Here is a 21,713-nt window from a genome sequence, read left to right as displayed (position 1 = left end):
TCCTTAGGGCCAGGTGAGGGGAGAGAGCTGGCTATCTTCCCATCTCAAATGTAGGACTTTCCTTTGCCATTTCTTCCTCCATTCTGCCTGGCACGCTTGAGTTCAGAGACATTCCAGAAAGTAAACTTCCACTTTTTTCCAAAACTGGGGAAGAAATGTCACCTGATGGGTTGGGGTAGGTGAGGGAATCTGAGGTACTAACTTTTTTGTTTTATTAGCTTTCAACCAGTCCTCTGGTTTTAGCTCTACCAGCACTCGTGTCCACAGGTTTCTGGTGCCTGAAATTCTTAAGTCTCTCTGGGATTCTGTCTTATAAACGTGCCTTCTAGGCTTACCATTATCTCCTAGGGTTAACTATTCAGCTTTCTCTGCACTGCTATTTCAGTTACCTCTCAACAATCAAAGATTTCCAGTTTCCAAAAAGTAGTTGCTTTTGTTTGCTTCATCTCTCTCTCTCTCTATTTTTACCTCAAGGGCTTATGCCTTTTATGCCTTGTTTTGTTTTAATTTGTTTATTTCTTTGCAGTCATTTTTAAAGTGGAATTTTAAGAGGAAGCAGAGATAAAAATACATGTTCAACATACCATATTTAACCAGGAGCCCAATCATCCTTTTTGTTCTTGACATATTTCATTAGTATTTATTGTGTCTAAGAAAAACAGAATTTTAAACTGTTTCTTCCATAGATGTTAATTTTTGAATGTGTTTTATTTCTTAGGATGCCTCATTGATGGACATGAATTCATTCAGCCCTATGATGCCAACGTCCCCTCTATCAATGATAAACCAAGTTAAGTTTGAAGATGAGCCAGATTTGAAAGATCTTTTCATTACAGTTGATGAACCTGAAAGCCATGTTACTACAATTGAAACTTTCATTACTTATAGGATTATTACTAAGGTAAATCTTTAATGAACACCTTCTTGAATTAGTTGCTCTCTGAACGTTTGGAAGTGTTTTTTTGTTCTCTATGACTCTCAACATTAGAGAATCTTAACCGAACTGACTTATGTTTTGTTTTTCAACCATTTTGGTAAGATGTTGCATCTAATCTGTCCTTCACTTGTTCTAGATGAAATCAGTGAAATTCAAATTACAACAATCACTCCTTTTTTTTTTTTTTTTTAATTTAAATTCAAGTTAGTTAACATACCGTATAGTCTTGGCTTTAGGAGTAGAACCCAGTGATTCATCTCTTAACATATGACAGTGCTCATCCCAAAAAGTGCCTTCCTTAAAGCCTATCACCCATTTAATCCATCCCCCCCCACCTCCCTTCCAGTAGCTTTCAGTTTGTTCTCTATTTAAGAGTCTCTAATGGTTTGCCTCCGTCTCTGTTTTTATCTCATTTTTTCTTCCCTTCCCCTGTGTTCATCTGTTGAGTTTCTCAAATTCCACATATGGTCACTCATTTTTTTTAATGTTTATTCATTTTTAAGAGAGAGTGAGCATGAGTGCACATGAGATCAAGTGGAGTAAGGTAAGGGAGAGGAGGACAGAGGATCAGAAGTGGCCTGAGCTGGCAGCTGAGAGCCTGAATTCACAAGCCATGAGATCATGACTTGAGCTAAAGTCGATGCTCAACCGACTGAGCCACCCAGGTGCCCCAGTCACTCATTGTTTTTAGCAGTGGTGCATCTTGAAACAGGAACATTAGGGGCACCTGGGTGGCTCAGTCGGTTGAACATCCAACTTCAGCTCAGGTCATAATCTCACAGCTCGTGAGTTTGAGCCCCGTGTTGGGCTCTGTGCTGACAACTTGGAGCTTGGAGTCTGCTTCAGATTCTGTGTCTCCCTCTCTCCCCTTGTCCTTCCCGGCTTTGTCTCTGTCTCTGTCTCTCAAAAGTAAATAAGCATTAATTTTTTTTTTTTTAAACACAGGAACAGTTTGTTTTTAGTTTAAAAAAATATAAAGAAATGTCTTTGGAAGAGCCTCTGTTTGCTAATAAAATAAAACTAGTTAACAGCATGATATAATATCTTATTGTAGCATTTCTTCTGAAAATCACAAAATATAATTTCATTTTCTTTCCAAATAAGAGCCAGTGGCCATTTTATCGTATGTATAAGATACTGTTAGTTGTCCTATAATTCAAATGCAGAGTAAATCTAGAACCCAAATCTCCTTAATCCTAGGACAAGGTTCTGCAAAAAGAGAGTTTATTTCTGCCAGAAAAAAACAACCAAGTCATGTAACTGTTTTTTTTTTTTTTAAATCCTTTATGTAATAGCAAACTTTAGGAATTATATTCTTAAGTTATATTATTCTCTTTTTGAGGTCACACCCTCCATCTCTTTTGTAGTATGTCTCTTTTGCAGCTGAAAAGGTTTTGGACCATCTTCCTATAATCACTTCTTCCAGTGCAAATTCCACACTGCTTCTAGTTATGTGTCATAAAATTGTATATATCTGATCTCCTCACTCAGAGTCTTAAAGCTCTTCCAGGTTCCTCACTTCATACAGAACAAAGTACAAATTCCTTTGTATGACATGTAAAGAGCTTCTCAGTCTGATGCCAACGTACTCTGTAAGACTACTGTCTTTAACTCCCCATTTTTAATACCCCTGCCCCCCACTCATCTAAAACTATTTTTGTTATCTGAATACCATAGAGTATTTCTTTCTGTCATGACTTTGTATATACTTTTCCTTCTCTCTGTTTTGTCCTTCCTCTTCTAAAAAGAAGAACTAATGTTTATTTTTCAAGACACAACTCAAGATGATGCCTGCCCTGGCCCTACTCCTGCATCTGCAGGCTGGAAGCTTCTTTCTTTCTTCTATTTTCTCATGCTATTCTAATTGAATTCTTAAAGGATGTAAAACACTGGAGTCAGTATAGCAAAGAAATTTTAAGCCTATATTTAATCCTTCTAAGCCTCAAGGTTTTTTTTAATCTATAAAATGGAAATGACACGCAAACCTGGTTCTGTTGAGTTGCTGTAAGAATTGATTTAGGATTGCTCATCAACATAAAACACTTAGCAAAACACCTGACACATAATAAATGTTCAGTAATTGCCACCAACCTGTTTGTGAGTAGATAACTATGTGTTTACTTGTATTTATTCCCAAGAAGTCTGTGAGCTTCTCAAGGAAGGTAATTATATCTTAAGTTATCCACATTTCCAAACACAATCCTTAGGATATAGTGAGTAAGCAATTTAACTTTTTGGTCAATGAATGAGTGAAAAAATTTATAGTATCATACTTCTGTCAAGAGGCTATAGAGCAAGATAGCATGGAATTCGATCTTGATTATTCCCCTTCCTTGCTATGTCTTTTGGGCAACTTAATTAACCTCTCTATGCTTAGTTTCCTCGGTTGTAAATAAGATAACAGTACTAAGCTTGAAGGGTTGTTGTGAATATTTAATGTATTTATACAGACATATTGCTAAAAATAGGACCAGATTTGTCCTGGTATTACTATTTTAATTATAACTATTCATTGTCATCATCCCTCCTAACAAAGAATTTGTGCAACTGAATTATTTCCCCATCATTATTTGTTTCTCTTAGAAAGACACTGTGTTATAAGCTACCGTGTGAATTTTACTCTAATCACAGACATATAATATCCATATTTACATCATATTTTAAATGATGCATGGCTCTTATAGCAGCAACAGCATTAGTAGTAAATATCGATAATATTACAGTGTTAGTTTAACTAACATTTATTGTGTGATTACTTTGGGCCAGGCAGTGTTCTAACCACTTTATACAGATTGTTTAAAGTTCAACAATGATCCTAGGACCTAGATGTTACAATTTACCCCTATTTTGTTCATGAGGACACTGAAGCTCAGTAACTTGCCAAAGTTTACACACCATAGTGATTACCTGAGCTGGGATTTAAATCCAGACCATTTACTTTCACACTATATGTGTTTTCTGTTATATTTTTGTGTGTCTCTATATGGTTATGGAACACTATCTTTCAGTTTCACTATTGTGAAAAAGTCTCTTTGTTCTAGTTTTGATTATTTTTACTGCATCCGATATATAGAGTATACCTACATATACTAAAATATGCATTGCAGATAAAAATATGTAAACATTTGGTAGATGTATGTTTTCAAATAGTCTTTTCTTTGTTAATCACTTAAAAATTTTTTTAAAAATATTTATTCATTCTTGAGAGAGACAGGCAGACAGAGCACAAGTGGGAGAGGGGCAGAGAGAGAGGAGGACACAGAATCAAAAGCAGGCTCCAGGCTCTGAGCTCTCAGCACAGAGCCCAGTGTGGGGCTTGAACTCACAGACTGTGAGAACATGACCTGAGCAGGAGTCAGCTGCTTAACCAGCTGAGCCACCCAGGCACCCTGATTTGTTAATCACTTTTTATCATTTATTCACTTTCTCATATATTCAGTGAAGTTTTGTTGAGTGCTAATTATGTCCCAGGTCTTGTGCGTGTATACTGAGACTACAACAGCAATCAAGACAGATATACTCTCTGCCTTCTTGGAGCTCTCAATCTAGGGGAGTGATGGATATTAAATAATTACGTGCTAAATTATTTAATTATAGTTATAAATGCTGTGAAAGAAAAATAAAGGATTTTATGAGTATGGGCACCCCATCTAATGTGGAGGTTCAGAGGTGGCTTCCCTGAGAAAGTTTTAGTTTTATTAACATTTATAGACATTAATATTATAAGGATAAATGCACATATATGTGTGCACATATGTACACTGACACTCTCCTATTTAGGAATATTCAGAATGACCTGACTGTAAATAATTTTGAGTATCAGGAAGCCCACATCCCTAGCATCTGTCCTCTTTATGGGAAATTGCCCTTTATTCTCTAGTTTAGAATATTCAAAGTGACTGTTCTAAAGAAGTACTTTTGCTTTTGGAATCAGAGATGTGCTTACCTTTACTACATATAGAAACAAGAGCTTTGAGATTTAACGAGGCTCTTCCCTCTCACATCCTCATCATGAAGACAAACTCATAAATGCCTGTCAGTGTGGAGTAGGATTTAAAGTATATTCTTGATTCTAAAATTCATTTTCCCTCAAAAACAGTTTTCTAAAGCCTCAGAGCCTAGAGTAACTGCCCTTGACCAAAGGTCAGTGTTTGTTGAATGAGTGCATGTTGGGTTGTAGATCGCATGAGGCCATTAGTCCAAAACTTCAAGTACCAAGATTTTATGGTCAGACATGAAAAATTAAAGACAATTTGTGATATAGCTTCCATGGAATACTGTATTCTGTATTAGGAGCATTATTTATGCATCTTCTGTTTTATTCCTGTGTTACTGCAGCATGAAAGAGTAGAAAACTTTTAAGTCAATGACAGAGTGATGGGGACAGAATCAACCAATTATTTGACTTGATTTTACATCTTCCTCTTGCTGGAAATGTGATCAGATTGTTCTACTTAAAGTGTTGAAATTTCTTGAGGACATAAATATCTCTGAACTGCCCAATATTTGAGTATTTTAGTATTGGTTATACCAGTTTTTACTTTTGGAAATTGGTACTATACATATGTGTCTGGTACAAGGAGGTGTTGTTCAATAAGTGATTTTTAGTGAGTGACTGTAAACCATGTTTTGTGTACTTATATATGTATGCATGTGTGTGTATTTGCATATATGTGTACACATACCAACTCGTATATATGCTGTTAAACTGTGTTTCTGCTAGATATAGTTTTCCTATTTTTACCATTTCCATAACTTGTACCCATAGTTAACATTTCATAGTGTTTTATGAACATTTAGTTCCTTAGACATCTGCATCTCATTTACCTCAACTTTTTCCCACTAAAAAGGAAATGTTTTGATAAAATACATTGTATGATATTATAAGCATTGATTTTAAAAGAATAAACCTTGGAAAGAATAACTTTTATGAACCTTATTTCATGACAGTTAAGATTACATCTATGACTTGAACTACTTAACTTTACAGTTGCATTCATCTGTGTGGATGATTGATATTTTGGGTGAGAGCAAAATATGCATGTAATGTGTTATTCCATCGTTACTCCTCCAGGAAAATTTCAACCTAAATTCACTCTGTATAATTTTTAATATCCAAAAATTTACTTAATAAGATATTGGTAGGAGTGAGTGTGCATCAGATAATGTGTGTTTTTGTTTTTGTTTTTTTTAAATTTGGCTTGAGATTCAGGCAGTGGAAATGAGGTTGATATTGTACCCATGTTCTTCTTGTCATATGTGTTGGCATAGATTTTTGGTTTGTTGAGAACAGATATTTTAATTTATTTGCTTAATTTTTAGGAGTTAGGCATATAACTCAGAATCCCTTGAGAAATGATTTTCTTTTCACATCAAATCTTCATTAATAACATTTTTTAAACAGTGGTAAAATCACTCTGTAAAATGTTAGAATTTTCATATACTAAAAGCAAATTTTAGCAAAGCAATTCATTTGAGCAGATTCCAGGAAAACATTTTTTCTCAGTTATGTTCAGGTTATTTTCCAAATTACAAAAATAGGACTTTCCTCAAATTCTGAATTCTAATCATCTTGAGAAAAAATATATTTGAAACCTAAATTCAGAACACACTTTCTTGTTAGCAAGAAAGTCATGCCAAATATAATAGTAGTTAAAATCTTGTGGAAGGCAGATGGCTGCTCTAAGACAGATTTTTCAGTTTGGATTTTAAATTTGAGCATGATGTTTGCTTTCTTTCTGGAAATACTGGAAAGTTTGCTTTGTTTCATCTGCTGTATGAATTGATGACTGCAAAAAAAGTACAGGCTGACAAACACTGAATAATTAGAATTTGTTAATTTTTCTTAGAGACCCATTTATTTCAGCATGTCTAAAATAACATTAGGCAAATGTCTTCTGTCTTATACTGCATGTGCTGTTATTTTTTCCTACCTTCTTCAGACATCTCGTGGGGAATTTGACTCCAGCGAATTTGAAGTTAGGAGACGTTATCAAGATTTCCTTTGGTTGAAAGGAAAACTTGAAGAAGCACACCCCACTCTGATTATTCCAGTAAGTCTACATTTTTCCCCATAGAGTAGCTGCCATTTTGTCTTATGAATCATTAGGATGTCTATAACTAATATCAGACTTTTAAATCAGTGTAATTCATTTATCCAGAAATCTTTGCTTTTAAACTTTCAATCTATGTACAGATTTATCTTTCTTTCTTTTTTCTTTTTTTAATGTTTATTTATTTTGAGAAAGAGTGAGCCAGGGAGGGGCAGAAGAAGAGAGAGGCTCACTCAGCACAGAGCCAGCCGGACATGGGGATCCATCTCATGAACCATAGGTTTATGACCTGAGCCAAAATCAAGAGTGGGATGCTTAACCGACTGAGTCACCTAAGCACTCCCAGATTTGTTTTTCTAAACTATTCTAATATGTTAAGATTTTGCAGGTTTTTAGTCCTAGCGTTGTGAATTTTGAAACATTATTTTTATAAGAAATGATTGCAAGCTCAAATAGTCTCCTAAAAAGGAAAAGTGTAGAATTCCTTATAATTCCATGCCACGTAATGCTCAGATCCTTCTTAACACTTTTTTTTGTCTCAGCCATTGCCTGAGAAGTTTATCATGAAAGGTATGGTAGAACGCTTTAATGATGACTTCATTGAGACACGAAGGAAAGCACTACATAAGTTCCTGAACCGAATTGCTGATCACCCAACTCTAACATTTAATGAAGACTTCAAAGTGTTTCTTACTGCACAAGCTTGGGTAAAGAATTTTGATTTATACTCATATAATTCTTTAGCATCTGTATTTATAGTAGATTGTATGCTTCCTCTTGTTTTCATTTATGAATCAGGCAGCAATGTCCTTGAATTAAGATGGGGTATCAAACACTGGAGAGATAGTCTTCAGATTTAAAATTTACTCTGTGTCAAATCTACATATAAACATTACAGACATCTTATATCTTCCTCACATATACATATTCGTATTTCTCTTGGTAGCTGAATTTTTTTAATGTCAGGGTACTCCTTGCGTATTTAGCCAATACTGAACATATACAATATACTTCTATATTGGGTTAGGGCTATTCAAGATAGGATAAATGGATAGATGGTTGGAAGTTAGTATAAAAATCTTTATTAAATGGATAGATGGTTGGATGGATAGCCAGTAGATAATACAATTTTCGTATTTTTCTTTCAGTTACCTACTGTGTATCTGTTTCTAATGCAGAAACTTTATATGTTCTTCTTCTTTTTTCTTTTCACCTATGAAAATATAACTCACCAAGAAAGAAAATGGATAGGAAACCTGGTCAATATTAAACGATTACTGACCCATATTGAGTTTTGTATCTCTCAGTTGTTACCAAAGTGATAGAATCTAGAAAGTGGTTCATCTCAGTCTTGACAGATAGTACTGCTATTTGGAAGTCCTTTGAGACTTACATGAAATGAATTTGTGGCCTGACTCCAGAACCTTAGAAGCTGCTAGAAACATTCTCTGTAGTCAGTTCTCAGTAATAGCTTGCCAGTTGTGACTTATGCTCTCTCTGATAATGTTTACTCTATCAAGTAATGCTGTAGCACCTCCAGATACATGCGTTACTTGGTCAAGGGCAGCATCTGTTACTATACACATAAAATCATGCTGCCTTGGAAATAAACAAGTTTACTTTATATGTATCATTTTGTCTAAGACCTGCAAGAAAGAAAATCTGGAAGAAGATAATATATTACTTAATATTTAGATAAATAATATATCATATTTTTGTCTGAGGATTTGGTAGTCAGCATTATTATTTATAGATCTTTTTTTGGTTTCTTGTGGTAATCTTTTATTTGATTGACTTATTTGATGCCAAATCTATATTTCAATGAGTGCTAGAACCATCTCCAGAATCCCGTGGTCTTCTTCTTGCTGTTCTTTTTTTAACACGCTGCACTTCTAAAGGGTTGCTTTTGTGTGGTATATCCTTTTATAACCTTTCTTCTTGTTTTGCATGTCTTTACTCCTCCCTCCCAGATTAACTATGAAAGAACTACTTACATATATTGTTAAAAATCTCTCTACAGCCAGCTAGACAGGGGAGGTAGTGTCACAGTTTAGCTTCTTCACTTGGTTGGAGAGTTATGGTCAGGGAGTATCATTTACAAACTTTTATAGTGACATCAAGAAGACAAAGGTGGTTAGTGCTTAGCCTCTGGAGTCAGATCAATCCTTGTCCACCACTTTATCTCCCTTGGACTTGGAGCAAGCTTCTTAACCTTAGTGTGCTTGTATTTTCTGCTGTAAAATGAGGATAATAGTAGAACCTACCTCATAGTGCTATGGTGAGTTTATATATATATATATATATATATATATATATATATCTTCCTCAATGTCTCCTTAAGCACAGTTCCCTCTGTTAAACCTTATTCTTTTAAAGATCCATGCTGAGAGGAAACCTGTATACATGTTTTACATGAGTACTTTGTAATGGAATATTATCAAGGACACAGACTTAGAGGAAGAACTATACCCCAATAAAACTCATGAAAAAAGTCTATGAAACATTTTTATCATCTTTTCCTTCCAATTACATTTCCTATTGTTGGGAATATTGAAATATTTGCTTCACCACAAACATTTCATTGTTTGTTTTTTTGTTTCTAGGAGCTCTCTTCTCACAAGAAGCAAGGGCCTGGATTACTCAGCAGGATGGGACAGACAGTCAGGGCTGTCGCACTGTCAATGAGAGGAGTAAAAAGCCGCCCAGAGGAGTTCATGGAAATGAATAACTTTATTGAAGTGTTTAGCCAGAAAATAAATTTGATAGACAAAATATCTCAGAGAATTTACAAGGAAGAGAGGGGTATGTAGAATCACTGGAATGTGATTACCAAGTTGTTCAATTTCTGACTGATCTTCACATTTGCTGGTGTAGTAAAGCAGTGTTGTCAGCATTTCTTTCTGGCTCTTTCTTAAGGTTTCCATCTCGCTGCTCACAGTCCCTATCTTGTTTTGTGTGATGTTTCCTTTGTCCATTAGAGCCCTCAGCATATCAATCATCACTGCTTTAAATTCCTGGTCTGATCATTTCAGTGCCCCTGTCATGTCTGATTCTGATGCTGGCTCTGTCTCTTTAAATGGTCTTTTTTGCCTTTTATTATGCTTTTCTTCTTAATAGCCAGACATGATACTGGGTGAAAGGAACTGCTATAAACAAGCCTGTAGTAATGTGGTAAGGGAAAGGAGAAGGGTTTTATAGTTTCAAATATAGAAAACTTAAGTAGATCTAAATATAGAAAAAAAGAAAAAAAAAAAAAAAGAACCTTTTGTACCTGAAGCACTCTATGGTTTTGTGATCTGGTCTCAGTTTTAGTGAGCTTGTGCCTCTGGACTGTGAACTTCACAAGAGTTTCTCAGTTTTTCTCTCCCTGCTTAGTTGGGACAGAATGACCAGAGTGGACTGGAGTTGAGTATTTCCCGTTCTCTAAGTTAGTTAGGCTCTGATAATACCTGAGCAGGTTAGGCTCTGGTTAACTAGTGTCCTCTGAGGGCAGGCCATTGTTAAGAAGAGCAGAGTGCTCTGGCTATTTCAAAATTTTCCTCTGCAAGAAGCATGAGTAGTTTTTATTCAATATTTACAGTGAACCTAGTTGAGCTCCTGAGGTAAATCTCACAATATTGACCCCACGACTGGGTCCCCTGGAGCTTTTAACTCTTCACGTTGTCTACACTGCACCTCCAGCAGTTTACCAATTACAGGTCCAGGCTCCCTATCCCAGCAGTGGGTGGTTAGAGGTGGTTTCAGCTTTTTAGTGTGTGCACAGTACCCTGCGATTCCTTCTATTCTCTGCCCTTACAATCTTGAGGACAGTGGTCGGTCCTGTGTTCTCCCCTGTGTTGCAGAGCCAAGAAAAGCTATTCATTTTTCAGTCTATTCAGCATTTTCCTTGTTAAGACAGAGTAGTGATTTGCAAGCTCCTTACATGAGGTATCACATAACATTAAGTTAGAATTTCACCTTTATGTGTGGCTTATGCCCAGATATACTGACAAAATATTTTTGATTTCTATATGATTTTGAAGTTGGCATGGCCAGCCCCATTTGTTTTAATCAATCACTAGCTGTTCTTGTTCCCATTTATAAGTAATAATGGTAAAGTAAGCCCTGAGCTTAAGATTTTGAATGTAGTTGTATGAAGTTGGTCTCAAATGTACAACATGGATCATAGCTTAAATTCAAAGAAGCAGTGTATCAGAAAATAGGGTTTCCACATTTTCTGTGATTTTTTTTTGGAACAAGTACTCTATGTTAGGCCTGTTCAAGCATGGCACCATTTCCTTTTTCAATTTTTTATTTTTATTTTAGTTTAGAAGTTAGACTGTATTCCATAATGATTTTTTTTTCTAATTCCATGATGACTTTCTGCTGATATTCTAATTGCATTTAGCTACATTAAAACTAGGTGGCCAATCAAAGAATATACTTCCTAATATAAATTGGTTTCAGAGATGAACTACTTTGTCTCTGTATTGAGACTTATTTCTTCATTTTCTATGTCTCCCATTAAATAGTAAATTCTATCAGGACAAAAAGGGAGAAGATTTGTTTAATTTCTAGTTTCCAGATAGTGCTTAACACACAGTAAGTGCTCAATGAAAACCTGTTCAATGATTGAAAAAAATGAATGAACATATGAGTTGGTGGTAGGAGAATTTGCTTTATCATTAGTTGATTGGTTATTAAAAGAAATATAGACAAAGCTGTCATCACTGAATTTACTTTTATCTTTTTTTTTTTTCATGCGTTGATGCTTGGTGATGTCATTGTGGTGACTGAATATAGTTTAATAATTTCTTTTAGAACTTACTGGTCTGCCCTTGTTATTTATCATTTGTCTTTTTTTTTTTTTTTAAATCTCAAGAGACTAATTGTTTTAACCGGGGTCTGTGATTCCAGTTCTGTTAAGAATATTCTTGATGCACGGTTAAGTGGAATAGGAATTCAGAGAAACCCCTAGAAACTTTTTAAGACCTATGAGTTTTGTAGAGCATCAGTATTCTGCTTTACATTTTGTGAAATGATCAGAAGGAAAACTGGATTTTATGATAGACTTTATAAATTTGAGTTCTGATTTTCAGGGAATGATTGCCACTGGCCCAAACTTGAGGGATTTCTTATTCTTTTGAGTGTGAAGCCCACTTGTCAGACACCATTCAAGACAATGGAATGTTTCCTTTGGTAGGCTGGGAAGCCTTAAGCTTTATAGGGCATTTCATTCATATTCAAATCATGAAAATTTGGTGATCATAACTAGTGGTTTCTATTTTTTTAAGTTTTTTGTTCAAGGTTTTCCTTTGATCTGGTTTTGTTTTGTGTTTCCCAGTTTATTTGCCACATTTGCACTGACCACAGGCGGTACCTCTTCTCTGTGCTAGAGGTTGAAGGAGGAGTAAGTTGGTACCTGTCCTTGAGCTCAGAGTCTAGCTGGGGAGACAGATATATGGATAGACAAATTACAGTAAAACTCAGTAACTGTTTGTATACAAATATGTTCTGAGTGCTGTGTAAGCACAGTTTAGAATTTTTGAAAAGCTCACTATGGAAGAATAAATATTACAGGGGCACCTAGGTAGCTCAGTTGGTTAAGCATCCAACTCTTGATCTCAGCTCAGGTGAAGATTTCATGATTTCATGATTTCATGAATCAAGCTCCGCATCAAGTTCTGTGCTGACAACACAGAGCCTGCTTGGGATTCTCTGTCTCCCTCTCTCTGTGCCCCTCTCCTGCTTTAACTCTGTCTTAATAAATAAATAAATAAATAAATAAATAAATAAATAAAAACAGAGAATGGTACACACTGATGTATACACAAATTGAGAAAATGAGATAAAGGAGAACATTTTTCTTTTCTAGAAATGCTAGTGTAGTGTGGCCATTATTTAAAACAAAGGATAGGCCTAGATTAGGAGGGTCCAATTGGAAAGGCTCTAGTGGTCATTAAACCTAATACTTTATTTGGTGACAACTGATATTTCCAATGTTTTATTTTTTTAATCTTTTTCAGTTTATTTGATCATACAAACTTTTGACATTTTAACAGAATAATCTAGGGTAGTATGCCATATTTCAGCTAACTCTAATAGTAGTAAGATGATTAAATATAGAGAAGTTTATTTTATTTGATGGATATTAAACAAAAAAATGTTCACTACTTATACATTCTCTATCATAAAAGGCTATCATTAAAGATGGTAGCGTATCAGGGTGCCTTGGTGGCTCAATTGGTTAAGCGTCTGACTCTATTTTGGCTCAGGTCATGATCTCATGGTTTTTGGCATCAAGCCCTGTGTTGGGCTCTGCACTGACCTGTTTGGATTCTTGCCCTCTCTCTGTTCTTCCCCATGCACATACACGTGCTCTCTCTCTCTCTCTCAAAATAAATACACTTAAAAAAAAAAGAAATATGATACTATAAAATGAAGAATGTAAAAATATTCAGATTTTGAAATGAAATACAAATTTTTGAATTAATGGCTTATCAAACATTGAATAGTCTTTTGTTGTTCTTTCATTCACTCTTATAAAAATATTTATTGAACACATTATGTATCAGGCTTTGAGATAAAAGAAAATAATGAAACTCAGCCCCTGTTTTAAGGAGCATATGGCCTAGGAGAATATGATTTATGCAAGCAATTATAATAGAATAGGATAATACAAGCATAAAATTATGATAGTCTTTAATAGAAGTATAAAATTATGATCAGCTCATTGAGGCCAAAGCATCTACAAATGTTTTGGAACAGAATCAGAAGGAATTTTTTTGAAGGAATCTAATCAGAGGGATTAGAAGTAATTTGTCAAATGGTAGAAATGGTAAAGGGCAAGGCAAAGGGATATGTGTCATGTTTAAATGAGAAATCATGAGATATTCATAAATAAGTAATTATTATGGCCTGAATTAAACTATATTTGGGAAAGAATCTCAAGAGTTGGACCCGGAGAGGCCATGTAGGGACTTTCTAATTCAGCTCAGAAATTTCAATGTTATATACCGTGACAAAAATTGAAAGAGGGAGAATAGTTAGGATTCCCTTGCAGAACTACAGGTTACAGATGCTGATGAGCAGATGACAATGGAAGTGAGGATAGATAGGAGGTAGATAGGTAGATAAAAAGATGGATGAATCGATGGATAGACAATGGGTAGAGAGATAAATATTAAGAAATATTGAAATTGGTAATTGGCTCTGTGCAGGTATGATTATAGAATGATACCCATTGTTTGCTTTGAGATCACTGGAAACAATTACTGTTAAGTAGGATATGTAATCAGGAAAAGGGGAGAAAGAAGACAAACTTATAATTTGTTTTCCAAGTCAGGATACTTAAGAGAATGAAAAAGGATGTTATTGCTAATTACATGTGGACACTAGTCATTTAAGGACTGACCTGAGTGGATTGGAATGGCTGCCAACTTAATGAAAGATGGTAGCCATCTTCTTATGTTCACTTAGAAGAACATATACACAATGAGAAAAATAAGGTCTCTTCTTACTGTCTATGATACACAGATTTTTAAAACTTCTGTAAATTGAAGAGCTTAATTTTTGTTTTTAGAATATTCTGATGAAATGAAAGAATATGGCCCAATTCACATTCTGTGGTCAGCGTCAGAAGAAGATTTGGTTGATACTCTAAAAGGGATTGCCAGCTGCATTGACAAATGCTGTAAGGCCACTGAAAAACGGATGTCTGGACTCTCAGAGGCCCTACTTCCTGTAGTACATGAGTATGTACTTTATAGTGAAATGTTAATGGTAAGAACACCCCATCCTTGTACCTTAGTCTCTGACCTGATTATAAGCTTTATAAAGGCAGTTTCTATTTCTATTTTTTTCACCACTGTTTTCCTATCCTGTAGGAATACTCAATAGCCACAGTAAACATCCTCAGTCAAGATTTACATAGACAATATGATTAGTTTTTCCAACCCTTTAAAATTTTACTTAAAAAATTGTGGGGGCACCTGGGTGGCTCAGTTGGTTAAGCGTCCGACTTCAACTCCGGTCATGATCTCATGGTTCGTGGGTTCAAGCCCTGTGTCGGGCTCTGTGCTGACAGCTAGCTCAGAGCTCAGAGCCTGTATCCTGTTTCAGATTCTGTGTCTCCCTCTCTGACTCTCCCCTGTTCATGCTTTCTCTCTCTCTCTCAGAAATAAATAAAAAACATGAAAAAATTTTTTAAAAATAAAATTTTACTTAAAAAGCTTTTAGTGCTTTAGAGATTTCTTTTCATGAAAGAGTTCCTTTCTCCCTTCTAGGTACATTTGATTTAGCAATGTATTTAGTATCATTATGTACAAAGTACTTGAGTAGGATTTTTGATGTTTGTTCTGTCTTCTGGATGCTTCTAAAAAGAAATCCTTCAAGTTAAAATGTTTTTCTTTCACTATTTGCAAAGGCTTTTATTCCTTTTACATCAAAGTTTTGTATTTAACCTCCTCAGTTCAAGTTACGGTTTCCAGATATTTGGGATTTAGCAATGCTATCTGCAAAGCTAATGTTTTTCATCCTGTATTATGCTCTGCTCACAGTACCTTGAACAAACTGATACCCTCAGGGCTCTGGTGTTATAGCGTGGCAGTGGGAGAAGGAGCCCACTTACATTCATATATAGTCCATTTCTTCTGCTGTGTGTAAGTGGAGCTGTGTCTGTTTTTATGTACTCTTGGTTTGGGAGGACTTTTTAAATTTTTTTTTTTTTAATTTTGCTTCTGTCTTGGTAAGAAAAGCTCTCTTAGCCTTGCAGCATGAGATCTGTCTCTTTTATCACGCTTAGGTTTTTATTTCACAGTCATTAAATATTTTGTAGGTATTTCAGGTTGCTGCTATTACTCGACTTTATTGGGGTCTTCTATAAACAAATGCTTCTTGCTTCCCAAAGGCCTCTAATGTTTCACTGCTGAGGAGTCTCCTCCTAGTCTCCATCAATTTCCTTGGCTACATTTCATTGCTTTACTTCATTATTGATATCTGCTTTGTGTGGTTATTCAAAGAGATTTGATTTGTATAATTAAAAATAGTATATTCTTCTCCCTCAATTAGATGTGTTTTTCTCTTTATTATGCCAAGATGAAAATTATGTAATTTAAGTCATATATCACTAAAGGTGTGGAAAAATTATAATAGCAACCAGAAGAATTATTTTATAGGTTCTCATTTGATTATATTATTTTGTAGACTCCTAGGGTATAATCAGTAGCATTTATATTGCAGTTCTGGTTCTGTTTAATATTAGAATGTTTTCTTCAATGTGAGCTAAAATAATAAAGTTTAGACCTTGACAAAATGATTAAATTTGTGTAAGTTTACTAGTTGTCATCTGATGCAAACTCTTAACTTAAAATATTTCTACCTATGTGAAGCATAGTACTTCATAGTTATGAAAACATACCTTAAATAAGTGAGACTAAATTGCAGTATGTGTCATTTGGGTTAGACATAAAAAAGGGTTCCTGATATTAATGGCAATGAAACACTGAAATAAATATAAAAGATGTGTAGTAATTACCTGAATTTTCTATTGATTTCTTTGAACACAGGAGAAATGTTTATCTCTTTTGAGTGTGTTAAGAGTAATTCCGCCAGACACAAAATTAGACTGAGTAATTTTCAGGATGCTCTTTATCCTTAATGCCTCTCAGTTCCCAAATACTATTTCAAATTATCTTGCCTCCATTTAACTGGTTTATGGGTAGGTTCTTCCCTTCCTCGGAAAACACCTGAAAAACTTATGCCTCATTAAGGCTCTTCTCGTATATCCTGCACTTCCACTCTTTCTGGTTGAATTTTTTACTTACCTGGAGTTAGCTTAATTTTTTGTTAACCTCTTTGGGCCTCTTGTGTTCATTATCACAATTTTATCATTTAAACTAATATTTTGAAAACCAGTAAAAGATGAGTACAAATAAAAAGAGCCCTTGTGTCTATAAAGCCTAAGTAGCAGGTCTTGGAAGAAAAATGGGCCACAAAGGGAAACACACTGTAAAAGACTGGCAGAAATTATAAAAGATGCAGGTGAATTCTGCACTCAGATTCCTTCATAAGGGTGTTTTAAAGTTTAAGGGTACCAAAACATGAAATCAATGGTTATTCAAGAAAACAAGATGGAACTCCTCTCAGGCAGAGAAAAGGCTGTGATTTCTCATCAAAAGCTTGGCTAATTGATTAATACTTATATATGTTAAGCTAAAGTAAAATCTCAAAACGTGAGTTCACACTTCAGTTTTCTGATTCCCCACTGTAATTAACTCTTTAATTAACCATGCCTTTGGATTTGGATAAGTGGGCTGCCAATTATTATAGACATTTTTAGGTGAGTGTCCTGTGTGACCTCTCAACTGCACCAGGTTATATCGTAGCATATATTTTCAGTGCTCCCACTGGTTTTTTTGAATAATTATTTGTTTTGTTTTTTGCTCTTTTTGAAGAACTGAATATGTCGAGAGTGCTCCGTCAAGAGTTGTACATAAAATACTTACACCAGTAAGATGTTCATTGGGAAAACTAATAAAAGATTTATGAAGAAAATTATCTTAAATACCTGCTTTCAGTTTTAGCTTTTAGAGGTTAAACAAATTTGTTTAAGTCGTTGTATCCCCAAATGACTGATGACTTGGGGAAGAGAGGCTATTTATATTCTAAAATGTGTATTTTTTATACAAATATTGTTAAACCAAAGTGCAACTTATTCCATCCCTGTGTTTTGATATGAAGGGTGTTATGAAAAGGAGAGACCAAATACAAGCAGAACTGGATTCCAAAGTGGAAGCTTTGACCAATAAAAAGGCAGATACGGATCTGGTAAGTTTTTAAGTTTCTCAATATAATCATACAGAATTCATTGTCGAAAACTTCTATTAGCTGTGTAGAGCTCCATTGCATGCTTGCTTTTAAAGATTCGGTAGATGATACTAAACTTTCTTCTAAAAAACCCATTATACATTGAGTACCCAGTGAATCTGCAAGCTTAACAATGATGCTTTTCTGCCTTTCTGTCTTATATTGTCTCTTATGATGAGTAAAGCATGAAGTTAATTTAAAAAAATTTTTTAACATTTATTTATTATTGAGAAACAGAGAGAGAGAGACAGAGCATGAGCATGGGAGGGGTGGAGGGGGCAGACACAGAATCTGAAGCAGGCTCCAGCCTCTGAGCCTGACACAGAGTCCAACATGGGGCTCGAGCTCACAAACTGTGAGATCATGACCTCAACCGAAGCAGACATTTAACCAACTGAGCCACCCAGGCACCCCTGAAGTTAATTGTTTTTAATTAGAGTTAGAAGAAGGTATGGAAAGCACCTAGCATTATTCCAGGTTAGTGAGCACTCAGTAAATAAATCCACTTTTTGCCTATTTTATATAAGAAAAAAAAATTTTTATAAGATTTTTTATACAAAATAGGTCAGTGTTCCTATCCATTTTTTTCTAGTTACCGTAAAATCCTTTAGAGAGGAAGTGTCTTTGCTTTCAAGTTTCATCTTTTCCTTGCAATGCGTTCTAATGGAGAATTTCAAACATAAAAAGTGCTACGATGGACTTATATACCTATCACTGGGCTTCATTAATTTCCAACGTGTTATCCAACTTTCTTCATCTGTTTCTTTCCTCACCTCTTTTTTCTGAAATGTTCCCATGTAAATTCCAGACATTATATTATGACCCACCATATTTTAGTATTTATATATATATTTTTTGTCTTTGCATGTCTTCAGAGTACTCCTTTCAGCTTGGAATTATTTTTCTCACTTTAAAATTGAGAAAGAGGCTTTCAAGGTGGAGTAACTCACCCAAGCTCACGTAGTTCTTGAAGCAGAAATTAGACTGGAGGTATCACTTAACATCTACTTTGCTGCCTCCCAGAAAACAAGTATAAAAGTGGGGGAAACTGAGTATTACTTTGATTAATTTCTCTTGAGTTCTCTATGAAGCAGACCTTCTTACTCAATCTTATTTTTAATTTAAGGATTTTTATTAGTAATGAGTACAATATTGAGTGTACTTCTGGCAGGTGAGTGGTGAGTTCTTGACCGCCCTCCCCCCATTAATCTGTAGTATCCCAGCCCCCATCTCAGCCTGACTTGGAACTCAGCCTCCCTCTTCTCTGCTTTAATTTTCTCCCTGACTTTAATCATTTTCTAACAGAAGATAAGATTTTGTACTTACTGGTTTTCTTTGTACCATCTTTCTTTCTCTCTCCCCCAGTCCATTATCTAAGCACCTTAAACCCAGGAATTTTTATTTGTTCCCTGAAGTGTTCTCAGCCCCTAAAACAGTGCCTAATACTTGGTAGTCACTCAATAAATACTTAATGAATAAATGAATAGATGAAAATGGCAGTGACTACTCTGGTTCACAAAAACATACTGAAGGCTTAAAGTAAGAAGTTTCTACAAATTCAGGCTTTGTGTAAAACATTGAGACTTCACTAAGAAGTGAAGAAGTGACTATGAATTATCCTAATTTTTCTGGACTATTTTTGTTTTCCAAACTCAGTTTCATTCTCCTGAGTGGAATGTGACTGGGCAGTGGTGGGCTGTAGTAAACAGAATAGGAGAATGGAATCTGAGAGAAAAAAATAAATAATGGAAAATGTAGAACCAGTGGAACTAGTGCTCGAGGGGAGAATCTTGTTTGCCTTTACCTCAAGGTGAGGAGAAAAAAGAGGAAACCCAAGGTTAACCTTTTCTTCACAATAAGTAACCTTTTCTTCACAATAAGGTGTGTCTTTGTGTGTGTGTGTGTGTGTGTGTGTGTCTGTGTGTGTGTGTAAATTTAAAGAGTCACTTGGCAAGTACAAAAAAGAGTGGGCACATGTACAGAAATTATCAGTGTACCTTTTGAACGGTGGATTCTTTGTATTTGTTCAGTAAATTTTAAAGATACTGAAATTAGCAATTAGATAAAATTTATCCTTGACTAAATACTAGAAAAAGTACAGTATTTTAAAGTTTCAGGAGAATAGTTAAATGGTTTAAAAACCAAGCATCTGTTCAGAATGGTTTATATTCACATTTTAAATTGAAAGGAAGAGTAGTTGAGATGGTTCCAACCACAAAAATACAGGAAAAAATAGCTTGGGCCCAAATATGGCTAGGCTTTCCCAACTCCACTAAAAAAACACATTTTTTTTTTCATTTGACTTGCAAATATTTTGTCTTTTGCTCTATAAAAATTTCCTTGATATCTCATTATAACCTAATGGTCCATCTGTATTTATGATTTGATTTTATGTGTATGTGTCATATCCACTATAAAGTATTTTTTACCTAGTTATCCACTACGTTGTAAGATCGGAGAAATTTGAAACTTTAATTATCTGCATTATATTCTGTAAGATATTTTAAATGAAGATTTGAAATAGGCACATTTAACAGACGTTACAAATTTTTTTTTGTTGTTACCCATCAAAACAGATCCTTCCTAAAACATATAAGGACCAATTTAATGATTTATGAATGGTACCATTTACATTTTCAAGCAGTTTATTTGTTTACAGGCCTCACTTCCAAATCCCTGTGTGTTCCGATGGTATCTATGGGAGAGACCTTCCAGGGTGACTCTCAGAATGAACCTGCTGCAGTTGGTCACGGAGCAACCAGAGGGAAGTTGCTTAGAAATATGCAGGATAGGGTCACCATGGAAACGCGCCCTTGTGAGGTCCTTCTAAGGAGCCATCCTTTGCAGTCACCATGGCGACTCTGGCAAGAATTGAATATAGCAATCTAGCCTGGTTGTTTACCATGGCAACCCAAGCAGGACCACTTTGGAGACAACCCTGGGGCCATTTCTATGGAGACCTGCTGGAGCTGCCTTTAGAGGCTCCCTCAAAGTCACCTTTGGGTGGGATGCTATATGCAAACCCAGCAAAGCACCTTATAATGAAAAGGTCAGTGAAATGAAGCATTACCAAGCAGGGCGATTGTAAATATTGGGTAGAAATTAGTAGTGATGTAACATTCCAGAGGTCCTTTTGGACATATCAGGTGATCTTTATGTGGGCTTTGTGGGATACAAAAACAAGGTTCTGGTCTTTTACTCTGCCTGTAATTTTATAAATGCTGTAAATTGACAATAATGGTATTATTGTTACTCCTTCTCATCATGAAAATATACCTACAAAAATTATGTGTCTTCTTGTATACTAAAACAATGTTTTAGAGTGAATTTCTTTATTCATTATCTGGGTAGTTGTAAAGTGGCAACTTACAGTTTATGAGGTTTTTTTTTTTTTTTAATTTATTTACTTTGAGAGAGAGTGAGCTAGAGAGGGGCAGAATGAGAGAGAGAGAGAGAAGGAGAATCCCAAGCAGCATCTACATTGCCACAGTGGATCCTGATGTGAGGCTTGAACTCACAAACCACGAGATCATGACCTGAGCCAAAATCTAGAGTCAGACACTAAACCAACTGAGCCACCCAGGCACCCCAGAGTTTGTAGTTTTACTTCTTTTTTCACACAACAATAAAATTAATGGTTGCAAAATGACTTAAACTCAATAAAGACTTTCAGAATACCTATTTGAAGGTCAATCAGCTGTTTATTTAGAGTTTTGACATTTAGGCTTTGGAATTAGACCTAGGATCCAATCCTAGCTCATCTGCTTATTAAGTCCGTCACCTACAACGTGTTTCCTACCTTCTTGTAGCCTTATTTTATCATGTGTAATTTGGGGAAATTATCAGTACCTTTCTAATAGATTTGTTTAAGGATTAAA

General features: G+C 35.2%; 1 protein-coding gene across 1 annotated transcript in view; it reads left to right on the top strand.

Annotated features, from left to right (window-relative positions):
• SNX7 (sorting nexin 7) overlaps nucleotides 1-21,713 on the top strand; it is a 101,190-nt gene that overhangs the window by 24,475 nt on the left and 55,002 nt on the right. The window contains exons 2-7 of the mRNA XM_039228423.1: nucleotides 719-901; nucleotides 6,880-6,990; nucleotides 7,533-7,697; nucleotides 9,594-9,792; nucleotides 14,552-14,751; nucleotides 17,710-17,796. Coding sequence (XP_039084354.1) covers nucleotides 719-901; nucleotides 6,880-6,990; nucleotides 7,533-7,697; nucleotides 9,594-9,792; nucleotides 14,552-14,751; nucleotides 17,710-17,796 — 945 coding nt within the window. The remainder of the gene's footprint in view (nucleotides 1-718; nucleotides 902-6,879; nucleotides 6,991-7,532; nucleotides 7,698-9,593; nucleotides 9,793-14,551; nucleotides 14,752-17,709; nucleotides 17,797-21,713) is intronic.

Source organism: Hyaena hyaena, unplaced genomic scaffold (assembly GCF_003009895.1).
Source record: "Hyaena hyaena isolate Hyena2069 unplaced genomic scaffold, ASM300989v1 scaffold_32, whole genome shotgun sequence".
Taxonomy (NCBI): Eukaryota; Metazoa; Chordata; class Mammalia; order Carnivora; family Hyaenidae; genus Hyaena; species Hyaena hyaena.
The sequence above is the reverse complement of the archived record's forward strand: the minus strand, read 5'-3'. Positions and strand labels throughout refer to the sequence as shown.